General features: G+C 41.1%; 1 protein-coding gene across 15 annotated transcripts in view; it reads right to left on the bottom strand.

Annotated features, from left to right (window-relative positions):
- The window catches only part of atp2b2 (ATPase plasma membrane Ca2+ transporting 2), an 86,046-nt gene that overhangs the window by 30,308 nt on the left and 38,837 nt on the right, over nt 1-16,901 (bottom strand). For 11 of the 15 annotated variants that reach the window (XM_078091827.1, XM_078091830.1, XM_040203872.2 and 8 more), the window contains exons 3-7: nt 5,695-5,895; nt 3,284-3,541; nt 2,412-2,537; nt 1,271-1,396; nt 817-849 (exon numbers count right to left, since the gene is read on the bottom strand). In XM_078091827.1, the coding sequence (XP_077947953.1) occupies nt 817-849; nt 1,271-1,396; nt 2,412-2,537; nt 3,284-3,541; nt 5,695-5,895 (744 nt within the window). The remainder of the gene's footprint in view (nt 1-816; nt 850-1,270; nt 1,397-2,411; nt 2,538-3,283; nt 3,542-5,694; nt 5,896-16,901) is intronic. The other 4 variants (XM_040203878.2, XM_040203873.2, XM_040203879.2 and 1 more) reach the window with 1 other exon arrangement.

The raw sequence follows: 16,901 nt of genomic DNA, 5'->3' as shown, positions 1-16,901 counted from the left end.
AGATCTCAAAAGTGTATGTTAATGTCGTTTGACAGCAGTCACATAAACTATCGTGACTGGAAAAAGGAAATTCAATTGAAGGTCAATTATTATTTCCTGGTGTCCTTTTGGCTTCTGTGTCTAGAGTTCATTGCTAATGACAATATCTTACAATATCTTATTGATTAAGATTAAGAAGTTCGATCACAATTCTATACCTTAAAAAGCACTTGATTTACCAAAGGTAATAGAGTTATCAATATATATTGTTGATGCAACTTTAAATTAGGCTTCTGAAGTTTGATGAATTAGGATGGCCACAATTTAAGTATTACGTACGATTGTTTTTGGACACTTTGGTCAATCTGATTAAACTGAAAATAATGCACATTTTGTAGATGCACTAAAAGAGCATGTATAGTATCTGTCATCGTTCAGATCAGGGGAAGAACCTTTTATCCACAGGGGAAGACACATTTTATTGTATCTTCCCCGGTGGATAACTTTGACTTGTGTAACGTAAGAATTCAAGCACAACGTGAGGACTGATGTAAAATGCTTCAAAACATGCTACCTAGTTAGTTTGATGAGTGCAGATACATGTCACATGGTACGAGGATTGTGTCATCTGTCAACACTCAAAGGGATGCTGTTTTGTGGAGGCTTCTCTTTTTAAGTGAGGAATTAAACTGGAGGAAGGTTATTATACTGGAGGAAGGGTGCTGGGGTAAAGAAGAGGTGTGTAGAGCAGCGTTGGTTTAATGGTCCCAGTAAGGGGGTTGAAGGTCAAAAGGATCGAGTACCACTCCCAGGGGTCAGAGAAAGGTGATACTCTACCTGTATTCTGGTGTCCGTCTTCCACTGCCCCTCCTTTGAAGAGAATTTGGATGGATAGAGAGTGAGGACAATGATGCACTTGAACCCACAGAACCTGGATACTGCAGCCCACAAGTGCACCACCAATACTCATTTCATACAATATTTATACAGAGTCAGCAAAGAGGCCCAATGTCTACAGATGCCTATGGAACGGCCGTGAAGTTCACATGTGGACATTTTCTCATTTGTGAGATTAATGTTTATAACCCCTTCAATAACAAGGACATTTAAAACGCTGATGTGATGCAATGAGAGCACACAGTTAGACTTACAAAAGACGCAAGGTAATGACAAACAAAAGCTTTATTTTGTGTACGCTTTTTGTGTAAGGGTACGCTGCCGAGTGAAATTACCTGAGTACTCCTGAACCAGCTGCAGAAAAATGAGTTGATAATATAATGATCTTTCTTACCTTTCTTTTCTTTCTTCTCCTCTTCCTCTGTGCCGGCCCCCAGCAGGGTGAAGATGATTCCGGTCTGGGAGTTGACACCGATAGCAGTCACCAGCATGCGCCCTGACCCCTCCATCACATGGGTGCCTGGTGAGATCGTGTTGAAAAGTGTCACATTAGATTAGATGCAATTTTGGTGTCTGCTTAAAAAAAAACATTGACATTCTTGGAATTCCTCCCATTATCGTGTGCATTTCTTCACAGTACAGTTAGAATAATATAGAATAATACAGAAGTTACCTGTTACTAAAAGAAATCTGTACGTATAATGGGGAAATTACTCGTTGTTGTACGGTGTGAATGTTTAAAAGTACTTACTGGCAACAAAGTATTCAACCAATATCACCTGACGAAAGTCAGACTTTATTCTGATTCACTTTTATATTCTAAATACTCTTCCTTAGAAAGTGCAATGCAGTAAAACTGTGTCACTGTGCAAATGTGCACAGGCTGCACTGTGTGTAGGTTTCACAGTAAACAAAGGCAGACCATTATTAACCTTCGGGATAGGAAGTACATGTGGGTGAATATAATGCTAATTAAAGAAGACAGCAAAGAGGCCCACGGCTAATTATCCACAGGAAAAGAAATACTAAAATGTGAAATCTAATTAACCCACGTTTCTGTTCTTCAAGCTGCAGTCTAGAGTCTCTGCTGTGTTTTCAATGCTGTGTCTTCTTCGATACTAACATCATCATTTCATAATTCTTTTGGTTTTCAAAATATATAATATATAAAAAAAGGCAGACCCAACCTAATCCCAATAAGTAATGTCAGGAGAACAGTTTTCTCATTGGTATCCCATCACTACTACGTGGTTACCTTTAAAGCAATTTTAAAATTCCAGATTAATACATAAATGTAACTATTTCTGCTTCTGTCATTTCTTTAGAGGCAGTGGATGGCAATAAAAGGTTGTGTCATTAGGCTAGTGATGACTATTTTTCAACATTCTTCAAACTTAGCGGTAGGAAACGACCATATAATGTGAATTACAGTCCTCAGTCTCAGAGACCTTTTCTCTTTTACACCACAATATGACTTCTTGCAGAAGCCATGACAGTGACATGCAGTTCCAGCCATCCATCGACTGGTACCATACCAGATAACAGCATGGGGTCCTTGTCTACACACTTCTTGACGTGGTCGGACTCGCCGGTCAGTGATGACTCATCAATCTTCAAGTCATTGCCCTGGATCAACACTCCATCAGCGGGAAGCAGATCACCTGCAATTACAATGGTGGAGTAGCTAATTACGTCGGGAGAGGATGCGAGCGTCTGTCTGTCCGTAGCTAAATTTATTTCCGCATTACAATTCTGTTGCTTAAATATAGTTAATTAATTCTGGTGGATTTTATTTTAATCCTTCTCTGTAAATGAGGTGGAAGTCCATCTTCAGCCACTGAACAAAATAAATTACTTTACGCAGAAGACAAAAGACGAGGGAATTAAGGAAGTCCCCAAAGTTATCTAAATGTTCTTGCAAGCTCAGTCAAATTTTGTTAACTTAACAATATTTTACTCTCTTTCAAGGTTGAAATTAAAAAATATTTGATACACAATGATCACAGTGAGAAGGGGACATGTCAAATAATAATAAACAGTGGAAATAGTTGTAACAGAGTCCAAATACTTTTGTGCACTGCTGCAAAACAATACAAACTAAAGATAACACCCAATTGCAATTTATTTCTCCAGAAAGAAGTTGTAAAAATGTAGGAAACTTTTGTGTCGCCACCAAATTTAACTGGACAAAGCCAGAAGATCTACTTCTTCATTGATGACCTCATAGTGTTTGCTTTGGGCCGTCCGTATGTGTTTACAGCACAGACTAAAAGAAGCCTTTTCCAACTTTCAACTGTTTATCAACAGTGAATTCTTCACTTGCTGCATGTCAATAACTCAGTAAACTCTAACACACACACACACACACACACACACACACACAGTTTGACGATCCCCTCACACCTACCGTATTTGATCTGTGCGATATCCCCTACCAGTATGTCCGACACTGGCAGCTGTACGACCTGGCTCCCACGGACCACCTGGAACTTCTGCTCCTGCTCGATGCGGCTCTGCAGCCCGCGGAACTGCTTCTCCTTCGACCAGTCGTTGAAGGCCGTGACCAGCACCACGCACACCACCGACAACAGGATGGCCGCGCCCTCGATCCAGCCGGCGTCTGCCTCGCCCTCGTCCTCAACCCCACCTCCTGCCGCGCCGCAAGCTGAGGTTTGGTACCGGGGACGAAGAGGGAAGGGGAGAGTTAAGTGGACGTCACGCACACGTAGCAGCACGCTGTGTTTTCACGTACTGTAGACTTTAAGTATCCTGTCACACACACCTTGAACACCAAAAATATGAAGGAGTACTCAATTATAACAGAAACCCAAATGTAATAGAAACTCACACTGCAGTGATTGTGAGCATTTTTTTGGATTACATGTTAAATGGATAATTTAAACAAAATAAAATCATGAGGAAGAACCAAATAAATACTTCAACCCGTGTGAACTGGTAGACTGGGGCATATTTGGAAAAGAAACGGGCTCTATTCCCAGTTGTCCTCATGCTGCTTAATGTAATACTCTGGGAGCCATTGTGCCCCCACACTGACTTCAAAAGCCCCCAGTGAAGTGATTTGATTTGGACAACCAAACAATTGCAACAAGGGAACTAGAGCAGACCTACTGTTATAGACATAATAAATGCAGGGTCTGATTTAACTAAGAACTACGGTCAAAGCCAATTGGATGTATTGTTGCACTACAGAGAGGTTCCAATCAATAGGAAGTCCATGTACATAAACCTTCCTTTAGGTGGATAATTACCAGTAGCAATGCACACTTACCGTTTTGGCCAAAATAGAGACATTCTCAAGACACTTAATAATTCACACTTAATAATTCTATTTGCCGAAAAAATCTATTCAAATGTTCCAAATATCACAGAAATTTAGTTGAAAGCTTGGTGTTCCATAAGGTGCAAATTAGTGCAGCACATATAAAAAAAAAAAAAACTGAATGAGTTCAGACTGTCGTGCTTTGTCACAGGAGTGCGTTGACAAAAATAAAGAGAATGTAGTAGCTGTCCATGGTTCTGAACAGACAGCTCTTAGTATTTAGATACGTAAGCTGTGTGGACACGGGTGTCTTGTCTCTGTCAAAGACAGACACTAAGACATCCAACCATGCAACACATTGTAGTTGTCTGTGGTGCCGACCAACGACCAATATTGTGCAATACCCAAGTATAACATACAAGGACAAATGGAGCTCAATGGGAAACTTTTACAAGTGGTGGGTGAGATGGATCTTTAATAAAACATGTGGGTTTATCGTCTATCGATACCGTATTTTACATGTTTTGTTCTATGTCACGTGTTTGATACCTACTCAATTAACACCCAGTGAATAAATACATGCGTCTGATATTTTCTTTTCACAGTATAGAAATGTCACCACATAACTGTTGTATAGGATTCACTTTTATGGGTTTTAGAATTATATTTTTTTTCAGAATTAAGTTTTCATTTTGTTCATTATTGTTGCTTGCAGTTTAAAGTTAAGCAATATAGAACACCTGCAAAAACATAATGAAATCGGTGTGACGCGAAGCAAAAAAAGATGCAAGTATGAAGTAATATTTCACAACCTTGGTTGTAAAACGATGACTGACTAAATCCTTAATGACTCATTAACTCTCCCTTAACTTTAACCATCCAGCTAAAGAATTAATGAAATCATAAAATGAAAAGACGGCGGTGACTTTTCTTTTTTCTCTACTGTCATAGGACTTTTAAAACCACTTAAAGTGATGGCTGGTCCCTTTAGCAGAGTAACTGAATCCCATTACCGTGATAATGCTGGGAGCCACGACTGATGCCGCTGACTCAGCACCTCGTTATGGTCTCTGTCTTCGTTTCCTGTCTCACAGCTCACAGGGCTGATGCATGGGCACTCTGGGCTTAAGGTTATTCCCCTGCTCAACACTTCATTAACCTTACCTGCACCCTTTATACGCGTATTTAACACGGCTGTAGCGGTCGCGCACGCGCACACAATTAAATTACCCTTGTGCTCGATAAGTTGCCTGAGCTCTTGGGGGTTAAAAACAAAGTGACATGCCTTACCAAATTAAAAAGTGTGTGCATGCAGGTGTAAGTGTGTCAGCAAGTTCCAGTAATGCAAGAGGAAGTGATGTCGGTGTGCCAATGAGATTAAAGCACTTTGCTGTGGTCTGCAATAGTGGAGGTACTCGTGAGATAATTGTTGTAGTGAGTGTGTGTTTTTTTGCACGTGTGTCTGCCTCAACACTTTGAAACAAACGATAAGAGAGAATGTTTTAAGGATGTGATTTCACAAGAGCCGCTTGACTCACATTCTCCATTGCTCTCTCCGGGAGGGTGGTAGAAGGAGAGTCCCAGGGAGATCAGGGCGGCGAGCTCCAGGATGATGAGGGTGACATCCTGCAGCGCCTCCCATACCAGCTGCAGGAAGGTTTTTGGCTTCTTTGGAGGTATCAGGTTTTTACCAAATATTTCTTTTCTCTTGTCCAGGTCATTTTGGTCACCCGAGAGACCTGAGCGTGTGCGATACAGAGAAAAAAATAATGATAAGAGAAGGAGAGAAAAAGAGAAACAGTTAGATAGTAGTATAGTTAGAGAATACAATACGCCACGGTATAATTATCGTGAGCCTGTGATGGATGTTCATGCTGAAGTTTTGCACTGGAGTTGTATGTTGTTTATATAGTTACAATTACAGGAACAAACAACCATCTGCTTTATTTCTAAAATTGTATGTAAAAAATCAATCAATTTTATCGACACAGACAAAATTCCAAATGCACAGCTGAAAACAACGAATGCAATTTCCTTCTACAGTTTTAGGTGTTTATTATCTTGATTTCCAGTCGGCTTTGTAATGGATTGTTATTTCCTTTCTTTCTCTTACTTGACTTTCTTTTTTCTCTATTATTCCCTCGCACAGTGCACACAAACCGGCCCACTAATCATCAGTCGGAGTCATAACAGGCCATAACATGCATATATCAAGAACTACTGCATGTAAATGTCTTTGGCTCTTTTATCCGTAAAACTTCATACATGCTCGAGGAACAATTTACTTTTGCTGTTTGGAAAATCATTCTCAGGCAGAGTTTGTTACATAAGATAGTAGTGGCAAGACCAATGTTTGAACTTGATATATTTTAAATACCATTGACATAAATGAGTAGGTTTATACCTGGATCAAACCTTCACAACGCTTTGTAATTAGCATTAAGTCTACAAACCTGCAAAGGATGCTTAAAATGATCCATAAAATACTTCTATTGAGCTACTCAGTTTTCTGTCTGGCTGTTTTCAGTGTTATTATCGGTGTTCCGTTATCTGCTTGCTGAGCGGACGCAGTGTGTATTTACTGTTGCTCTGTTTCTGTGTCTCCCTCCCCAGACATTATCGCAGCATTATGTCATGCATGGTGCGTCACTGGGTCTCCCAGGAGTGGCCCTGGATTGCACCTGATAACATCTCTGCTGCATGACAGCGTTTCACATGTGAATAAAAACGACTTATTAACCACAGCGGTGAATAAATGGTGATTAATTTGCCTCCGATGTCGTAGACAGAGGAACAACGAGACACAGAACAACGGAATATTTGTGCGACAGACAAATCTGTAGATACAGCAAGAAAAAAAAAGACAGAAAATAGAGAAAGATAATGTATTTTGCTCCTTGAATAAAGAGATGGAGCAACAGAGAAGGAGAAATAGAGGACAGGAGGAGGGCAGACTGAAAGGAGAACAATTCCCAGCTCCTACATAGGAGAATGCCCTGGTTACAAATAGATCAGTCTATAAATAGCCTCATTACCCATTCTCTTTTAATTGTCTCTCTGAGAGGACCTAGCGTGCTCTCCCATTGATCTCCACAGCGTCCTGCCTCACATCACACACAAACATGTGTGTCCATGCACCATGCGTGTGTGTGTGTGTGTGTGTGTGTGTGTGTGTGTGTGTGTGTGTGTGTGTGTGTGTGTGTGTGTGTGTGTGTGTGTGTGTGTGTGTGTGTGTGTGTGTGCGTGCGGCGCTGTGAGTCGTGACTGCCTTCACGTGATTTGGGTTTAGTAAGAAGGCTGGCTTTGCATACCGGCACTCTCACACACAGTAAAACCAGAGCTCGTGTATAATCAGGCTTTAGCCAGTTCCAGTTGGTCAGATACACAGACACAGATGTGCAAGCCTAAGCACATATATTTACTATACGCTGTGTGTAGAATCTTTGCAGGTCTGGTTTAAATCAAACATAACATTCACCTTCATTTGTATCACTGATTTAACAAAATAAAGATGATGTCTAGAATGTGAATGTTAGGGCAACAATCATTTAACGATAAAATACAACAGCTGCAGACTCTCAGTTATTTCTGCCATGTGATGGGAATCTCTATTTATGCTATTCATCAGATAATTCATCGGTTAAACATGACATTCAACCTTGTTATATGTTGCAACTCCTTTAAGAAATGTAATTAATTTTTGCTTCCTGGAAAATCCGCCCGCCTTTATATAATTTATTCCTCGATAGCCGCAATGCTGCTTAAGATTCATGTGCCAGATTATGAAATATAGTAGGCTAAATGCTGTCAGCCCACTGCTCTGGCAGTTGATTTTGAGGAGGCAGTGAGAGGGCTGAAAAACTACAGCGATACACAGATGAGTCACAACAATCGCACAGAGGATTAAGGGTGCTTGCAAAGGAGTCTTTGTGCTTGAGTCCATCACCAAGTAGTGAAGCCTGAACAGACTATGTACCAAATGTACAGATGGGAGTAAGATGGAACTCCTCGTGCTGTATAATGGCCGGCTAACTTATTTACCAGAGCTTCTTGTGATTGTTCAGATCGAGATCCAAACGTTAAATGGAAATATAACCCCAACTTTGAAAAATGATGATGCGCCGCTAATGTTAGATTGACCATTTTAAATCAGCAGCTTACGGACTTAAAGCAGACTGAATGTGTGCTGGAGACTCGCCAGCTAAAAGCCATTAACTGTACTAGAAATACAGACTGCAGTATGATCTCATTAATAGATGTGGTTGGGTGTCATAAAATCCTTTAGTATCAGCCGCTTTGCATTGAATACCAGCTAATTAAGCATTTAGAAACTTCAATGCCAACAAGAAAACTTGTGATTACGCTATCAATCATGAAATGCCATAAATAATGGTTCATTGGAGGTCTGCGTTCGGGGCCAAGGAAAGTCGCTGGTGACTTATTAGCCTCTCCACTCCTTTTATAAACCTGACCATGAAGTTTTGCATGTGGACAACACTAACGAAATTATACTAAGATACTATAAGATTTAAAATACTACAATTAGACTTGAGCTTCATCTTAGGACTCTTTGGCTGGCAGTGCGCTGGTCTGTCAAAGAAATCACGATTGGATATTAAAATCTAAAATCTGACAAATGATACCTTCCTAAAATCCTGTTTGTAAATTAAAAAAAGAGAGGAACATGAACAAATGTAATACATTTCTTTTTACCATTAAATCTGCGGAGGAAATGGGATTTTTCTTTTCAGTCAGAGCGAACATGATGGCATATTTTAACAGTTGGCCCTTTCATTTGGCCATGGCTGAAAATAGATCTCCATGGAAACACTATGCATCCCACTCGACGAGTAGAAATACCCACGACTCTGTCCTTGGAGATATTGTTAATATGTGAGTGAGTGTGTGTGTGTGTGTCCAAAAAAGAGCATGCATAGTGCACATGGTGTGACATGGTACACAGCACAGGTGAGTGCTGTACGTTTCTTCAAAGAAAAGTGATGACCTCCAAATGTCCTTGTAACAGTTGAACGCACAATGGAGCAGCAAATCAATGAAATTTATATAGAAGAAATACATCTTGAGAGGAATAGTGTGAACAAGGTTTAACATACTGTAAGGATCTACCGACATGATGATGCCCATCTTCGAAATGACGCAAAACATGGTGCAATTTTTCTGCAGCGAATAGATGGCTTCAACACGTATTCTCAGCTTTCACCATTTTATGAGAGAGAGGGGGAATGAAGAGGGAAGAGAATGGTTGAAGTGTGACTCAGAGAGGACAAGAGAGTGAGAAAGAGAGCGAGGAAAAGAGTGAATAAGAGTAGGCTGTGTGTAGAGTAACTCTATGAATAATAACCCATCAGCGGCTGAAAGGTGGATAATTATCATCCTCTTATTAGAAGATGGAGAGATGTGTCATAACGTCCTTGAAAATGACCTCCAGAAGAACGATGCCATTTTACGCCATACCGAAAAGTTTGTTACCATGCAGTAACAGTAAGGATGACATTAAACATTACGCAGCATGTTGTGTGTAAGTCAATAAGAGGAGGGAGTTAGAAGAACTAGGAGTGTAAAAATGTTCAAACAGTAACGTAACATTTGCATAAAAAGCAGAAATAGAGCGTAAAACCATGCTACAAAGGCTTGTGCCTGTCATTTTGAATCTCAGATAATACAGCATCATTATCAGTGCAGGCCACTTCAGGAGGGGAACAAACTTGGATTGATGTTAGCGCAGCATTTATAACCCAGTAAAATGGTGTCTTTTCATATTTGGTGTTGTCGTTGGTTTAATGAATCGTGTCTTTGCTCAGCTGACAATGTGGTTTTGAGATCTTATTCTCTGTATTCTCCACACTCCATCAGTACGAGTGTCCACGCCAGAGGAACGTCTCTCTGTGCGCGAGGATGAATCAACCTGACTCGTCCTCAGTGCAGGAAAACAGGCGGCAGATATGTTGTACTGTATGTAAACAAACACATTTGTTTGCTGTGGTGGCACGTCCAGCCTCATATTACAGCCGTACTGTGCAACACCTCAGAGAAACAATCCCCGGGGGGGCAGCAGCAGTCACAGATTTTCCACGAGCTCAGAGGAGCTCTGGTGGCTGATTCCACTGAACAATTACTTATAGGAATAATAAACATTTTAGGCGAAATACTTTTACGCCCTGTGGTTCACATCTGCAAAAGATTATTATGCTTTATTTTGAAAATGCTGACTATTTAAACACATTTAGGTCCTAGTAATTGTTTTAGGTTTTTCATTATTAAGACCAAGAAGCCAGTGCGTCTGCACGCAGACTCTGACGCTACTTACTTTGTGCTTTCTATAAAAAGGCCCAAATACCCATATTAAATGCAAGCTGCAATGCTGAAAATCAAACATGTACTTGTGTGTGTGTGAGTGTGCTTGTGTGAGTCTGTGGGGGCAGCTGTACAAGTGGGTGAGTTTTGCTGTCACGCAATGTGCTCTATGTGTCTGACTCATGCAGGAGATGGTGGAGTGGAGTGAGAGAACACAGCTCACAGCTCTCACACACACACACACACACACACACGATAACTGATTATTACTTAGTATTCCTACTTTGTCTTAAGCTAGATAATCATGAGTCTAAAAGAATGAATTGTGCATCCCGCGTTCATTTTGTAAGCTATGATGCTCTTTGGTTTCTATGGTGATGAATCTGGCTTGTTTTTGAATCTGTGGACAAGATGTGTTTGATGTATGCTCCTCGTATCACAGAATTTGAGTCGTCAAAGCTTTAATTAACACCTCTTAAGAATAATTTTGGGAAGCCATGGTAAGAAGGGCATCAAGAGCAGCACAGAGGGGAATAAACTGAAACAAGCTGACGGTGACTAATGGAAGATGAAGGTTTCATCAGTGCAGCCTGAGATACAGTTCATATTATGGATCCCGGGTTGCATGTGTGAAAAAATCCCGTGCATTAGGGCAGCATAACTAATACTATTAGTGAGATGATGGTTGTGCCGTGTATGCATTGGTGGGATTGCATCAAACCAAAATCTCCCAATCCATATTACAATCGGTGAGGGGAAGGACATCAATGCACATTTATCTAACATGAGACACAGAAGAGCAAAATGTGATAAGATAAAGAGCTTTCTGGGGAAGAACAGAAATGTGTCAGATTTGAGTTCAGTCTCCTGACCGAAGTCGCAGAAAACGGTGGGAGTTAAAAGCAGCGACAGCACAGATGCGCTTATTCGACCAAAGCATTGGAACATGAGTCTCCTTCTGAACGCATTAGTCGTTTAATGTATCTGTCTCATGCACTGTGATGTCAGCTGGCCCCACTGCCCTAGATGTGGACGCAACATTAATGAGACATCTGTTTACAGCTTGTAGGGTGCGTGTGTGTTGGTGTGGCAGTGAAATAGATAGTCAGAGTGAGTGAGGCTGTTTAAACACTACATAGTTATAAATGCAAAGTGTAGCGGGCTCAGTAACTTCATCCAGTAATTCCAGCCTGTTTCCACCATTCAAATAATGTTTGCCTTCAAACATCCCTGTACTGAAAAGGGAAAGCGCCCAATCCAAGAGGCTGAAAGAGGAGACAGTCTCCGGTTTCCCCCGGGGGGGGCTCAAATAGCTCTGAACACAATGAGAGCAGCTATTAAAATTCAAAGTAGCAGAGTGTCATGAAATAGTCATGACGGGTGAGTGAAATCTACAAAACCCTTGTGTGCCCCTCGTTGTCAGTCTGCTTCGACCTGGAGGTAAAATAGGAGGTCAGGGCAGCCCCCCTCCTCACCCCACCCAGGGAGGTGCAGATTATTGTGTCGGAATAGTGCCAAATAAATTGAATCTGCTATAACACTAATTACTGTAATACATTGACATGAATCACTAATTAATCATTGATCACTATATGGTAATTGTAAAATATACCTTGAATGGATTCAAATCAGTGGTCCCCAACCTTTTTTACCTCACGGACCGTTTTCATGTCAGACAATATTTTGCAGATCGGTCGAGAAGGTCCGACGGGGGGGGGGGGTGTAGTAGTCGCGCTCTGTGTTCGCTGGTGGGCGAAACTGCCGTGCACGGTAAGAGGACAATTGTAAACGTGAAGAAAAACGCCTGGTGACGCGTGGGGAATATGTCAGAGGGACGAGCGCACATAATTAGGAGAAAATCCGGCCAATTTTCAAAATAAAACATTTTTCAGAAAAAAAAATAATATAAGCTTTCTGTGGTGCAGCCCGGTACCAAACGGCCCACGGACCGGTACCGGTCCGCGGCCCGGTGGTTGGGGACCACTGGATTAAATAATACAACACACTGCAATTGCAATAATAGTTTACAAATTCTAACACTGTTGGGAAATTCCAGTGGAGAGTAGAAAGAGTATTGATCTCTGCTTGTTCCATGCAGTAGCACTTTGATGAAACTGTAATGGGACGGAGCTCATGTAACCTCATGCTGCACAAATGGATGTCTGGATCACCTATAATATTTCTGACCCGAACCAGATGTACTTACATGGAATTCAACACAATTGATTTTTCCACTGATGTAAGAACTGTCAGGGTCATATTTCTGATCTGTTCAGACATTTTTAAATGCTATTACTTTTTAATTCATGGCTTTTCCTAATAAAACGATTGCTACATCCCTGTATTGGTACTTTTACTTTTAAGTAAAGGCTCTGAATACATATTCCACCACCTTTTGTTCAAAGGTTAATGAAAACAATTCTCCAATGAAGATTCTGTTAAATCTGAAGCTGCTCCAGTGTAAATATTCCCTCGCTAAATTTGCAATAATTGACTAATACTGTGACCAGAGACTGTAGAAGCTGAAGGGAAGAGTTTGCACAGCAGCCAGTGTCTGATTTTGGTGCTTTGTTCCTTTGTTGCTTTGAGGAATGGTGCGACTAAACAAGCTTAGTTTTAGATTTCTTGTATAAGTACTTGTATTTTAGAGGTTCACAAAAGGAAAAATTCCCAACCGACCCCTCGTCTGAGGACCTGTTCCTCCCTTCTGCTGCCACTGGGACGTTATGGATCATTCTCTACAGGATATATAAACCCAAAGTAGAAAGAAAGAAAGCTGCTCTGTGCCCTCGAGCCACGTAGGGCTGGATCTCGTCCAAGAGTGTATCCGTTCATGTGCCCTTGAGAGAGAGACGCTGTCTGTCTGCGTTGGCAGCCGTGGTACCACCCTTGTTCTGCTCCCCTCACTCCTCCCCCCAGCGGGAGAGGAGAGGGCAAAGAGGTCAAATGGGGGGAAAAGCTGACGTGGGGAGAAAGAAGCCGCCGCATAAGCTGCATATTCAGCTAAAAGCTTTGCGACGCCTGTCAACCTGCTATTCATATTTCTGGATGCCAGCCGCCGGTTCCGATTCAGGACATTTCAGAGGACAAGAGCTCGGTGTAGATATACGACAATGACCTGGGACAGAGAAGCATTTAGAGACGTCAGTTTCTGGCACTGTATGTTTGAGCTGATCGCTTATGTGAGGACAGACTTTCCGGACGGGGGAGAGCTTATGAGGTGGGCTGGTGGAAACTCCCGTAGTGTTTTAATCTGTAGCGCAGTCCAGGAACAAGGGACCAGACTCCCGGCACTGGTGAGTGAACTGGGTGAATTTGAGGTTGCTACAGAAGGTCAGGACCTGCTGTCCATTCTGGTCGTGGAGAAGCAGTCTTCTGGTGGCGGGAAGCGAAGGGACCACAGGGTGCAGTGGCTTAATAAATATTGTCTCATGTGATCGGTAAACATCATATTCATTACGTTCAGGGACCCATGGTACTTTTTCCCAGTAACTATAAGTTTGCTGTTAAAAACTCCCAGAAACAGCAAGCGGCTGTAGCAACTAAAATTCAGCCAGTCCAAACCCAAGTGCCGGGAGGTTCATAGTACCACGGACTCCTAAAATCTCAAGGTGCCTCTGACTTTTGGGGATTTGCGTGTTATTTTTAAGGGCATTGGTTTTCTTTGGTATGAACCTGTAAGATAACATTGACTTATTAATTTTATTCATTTGGAATTATGAAAGAAAGGTTGCCTGAATATGTTTTTATTTATTTATTTAATATTACATGCTATTCCATAAGACATTATACCATAGTCAATTTAATTCATTTTTTTTCAATGTGAAATAGCTTAACTGTCAAATTAATCCGTAATCATGCAGGACATTTGAAATGTTAATTTATAAATGGATTATTGTTCATATTAACTGAAAATGTTATACTTTTAAAGCAGTCCGTTTGAACAATGCTTACAGAGTAGTATACTATACTCACACCGGCGGACACACTGTACGTACAGTATACCCAGCGCCATGGCAACAGGCCAATAGAGCCTGCATTTGGCATCTGTCCCTTACATTCAGTCAGGCATCTCTTGGGACAGCTAACTTCACTGCTGGCCATGCCAAGCGTCCACACACACACACTGGCTTGAGCTGATATTCTCCACTATTGATTAGAATATATACAGTTTGAAGATATATGGTACATTCTGACATTCAGGGATGACAAGGGATGCGTTTCCGTGGAATTCTTATGGATACACTATGTCTACAGTTTTTTTCAGAGAGCTTGTTTGATCTCTGACCGGGAAACCAGCCCACACTGTATTTCTCCAGAGACAGTAATCAAACCTTCGTATAAAAGCCTTAGCATTTGAAAAGTGAAAGGGGACTCCTCCGCCTCACAAAATATACCAGCTAAAAGTGTCTTATCACTTTTAGTGCTTCAGTGCTTTTTGTGTTACTGCATTTTAAAATGGACACAGCACCAAAAAGGTAATTTTTAGTAAGGTTCCTAATTTGTCAACTGACCAATCAATGACCAATCAATGATTAATGCATGGACAGGGCATTGCAGAGACAGAATATGTTTTTGGAATTGAAAAAGCTTTCATGGCTTCCTCACTGATATCAAATTGTTGGAAAAGGTGGAGGACGGCTTTTTAAGTTTACAGTAAGCTTTCAAGCTCTCAGATACAATAAACCTTTCATACAGTAAAATGTTATTAGTGGGATTGTTACAGTTATAATCTGCATTATTTTTAACCGATTTCCCCATATTCTCCATCTCTACGCTCTACTAAAAAAAACCATATATAACAACAGTTTTGTTGGGTTGTGCTTATGAACCTAACTTCTAGAGGGACATAACGACACGTACACAATGCTAGATGCTTTATCGTCGTGCTAAAGATTGCTCTTTTAATAGTAAGGTAAAGATAAAGATAAACTTTAACCACAAGAACTTTTGCAATGCAAAGTGTTATTTTTGTTTGATTCGTGATTATTTCCGACTGGAAAAAACAAGACGTAGCAAAGACATTTATCAGCTTGACAACTCAAGGATTCTGCACATCCCTTCCCAGTAAATCTTCCTAATAATGCATTTAGAGTGATTCACCACAGAGCCACGAAACTGCCTAAGCACTGCCTCAAGGTCATTGCTACTACACTGCAGCAAAACACCTGTGTGAGTGTGTGTGTGTGTGTGTGTGCGCGTCTGCACATGATGTGATTTTTCTTCCTCGCGGAGCAAAATGGCTGTATATCATTTATAATCTGTTCTCGGAGAGCCAGCTCTCTCTCTTCTTCACTGCCTCTTATTTTGTTCTCTCTCTTTTTCTACCTCTTCTATCTCTTTCACAGAGTCACTAGGGGAAGGGAGTAGAGGTGAGGACAGAGGGAGGCAGAAACAAGAGGCGGAGAGAAGGACTTGCAGAGCAGAATAAAATGCCCTTAATAAAGAGACGGCTCCATGTGAGAGATCCCTTGTGGGACAGAGATTAAATAGACTGCGTCAGAGGGGAACATGCTCGTGGTGCCGCGACCGCGATGGAGGGAGGGAGGAAAAGAAAGTGAGCGAGGAAGAGAGGTGCAATGATCAGCCAACAGACTTGAAGAATGAAGAGCAGGAAAAGGAACAACAGGGTTGAGATATGAAAAGGAGAATGTGCAGAAATGTGGACGCCACACAGACTGAAATGTGGACTTTATTGCAAGCGAGGGATACAAAAGATTAGATGGAGAACGGGTAGGAGGTGGGTGTGAACATGAGAAAGAAAGGAGATGAAATGGGAGAGGTGTTTCATCAGAACTTACAGTAGAACTGATAAAGAAGGATGGAGAGATGGAGACGGTGAGAGGGTGAAAACAGTTTCCTGAGTTATGTGTAGGTTTTGTAAAGGCCTCGTCGTGGGAGCAGGAGAGAACTAAGTGTGTGAGAAGCGGGAGGGAACGACGTGTTTTTCTTGGGGCGACCAGGGTGAGACAAAAAGGAAATGGGATTCCATTGGATTTTAGATTAATGATACTTAATGATACTTTAATGATACCCATTTTGCGCAGCAGAAGAATATATGTAGTTTACGGAGTTTAAATACAATCGGCAGAAGAAAAAAGCTTGAGGGTACAAACTTCACCACGGTTGCATGACTTCACGTCGTCAGCACCAAGTTAAATTAGAACTAGTTTTAGCATAACATTAACATTTCCTAGAGACCTTTAAGAAATCTATCAAACGGCCATAAAAAAACATTAAACTTGAAAATAAGGGAACCAGAAGAGCAAAAACTATTTCTAGGTGTAATGCTATGAAAATGTAAAACAATGCTATGTATGATATCGGACTGGTATCTGCAGGAGGATGTAAGCAAAGAATACAAAAGATAGAAAATATTTCTATAGATCCATAAAGATAGAATCTTTAGTTTTCAAAGTTTTTTCTTTGT

Source organism: Gasterosteus aculeatus, chromosome 17, assembly GCF_964276395.1.
Source record: "Gasterosteus aculeatus chromosome 17, fGasAcu3.hap1.1, whole genome shotgun sequence".
NCBI lineage: Eukaryota > Metazoa > Chordata > Actinopteri > Perciformes > Gasterosteidae > Gasterosteus > Gasterosteus aculeatus.
The sequence above is the reverse complement of the archived record's forward strand: the minus strand, read 5'-3'. Positions and strand labels throughout refer to the sequence as shown.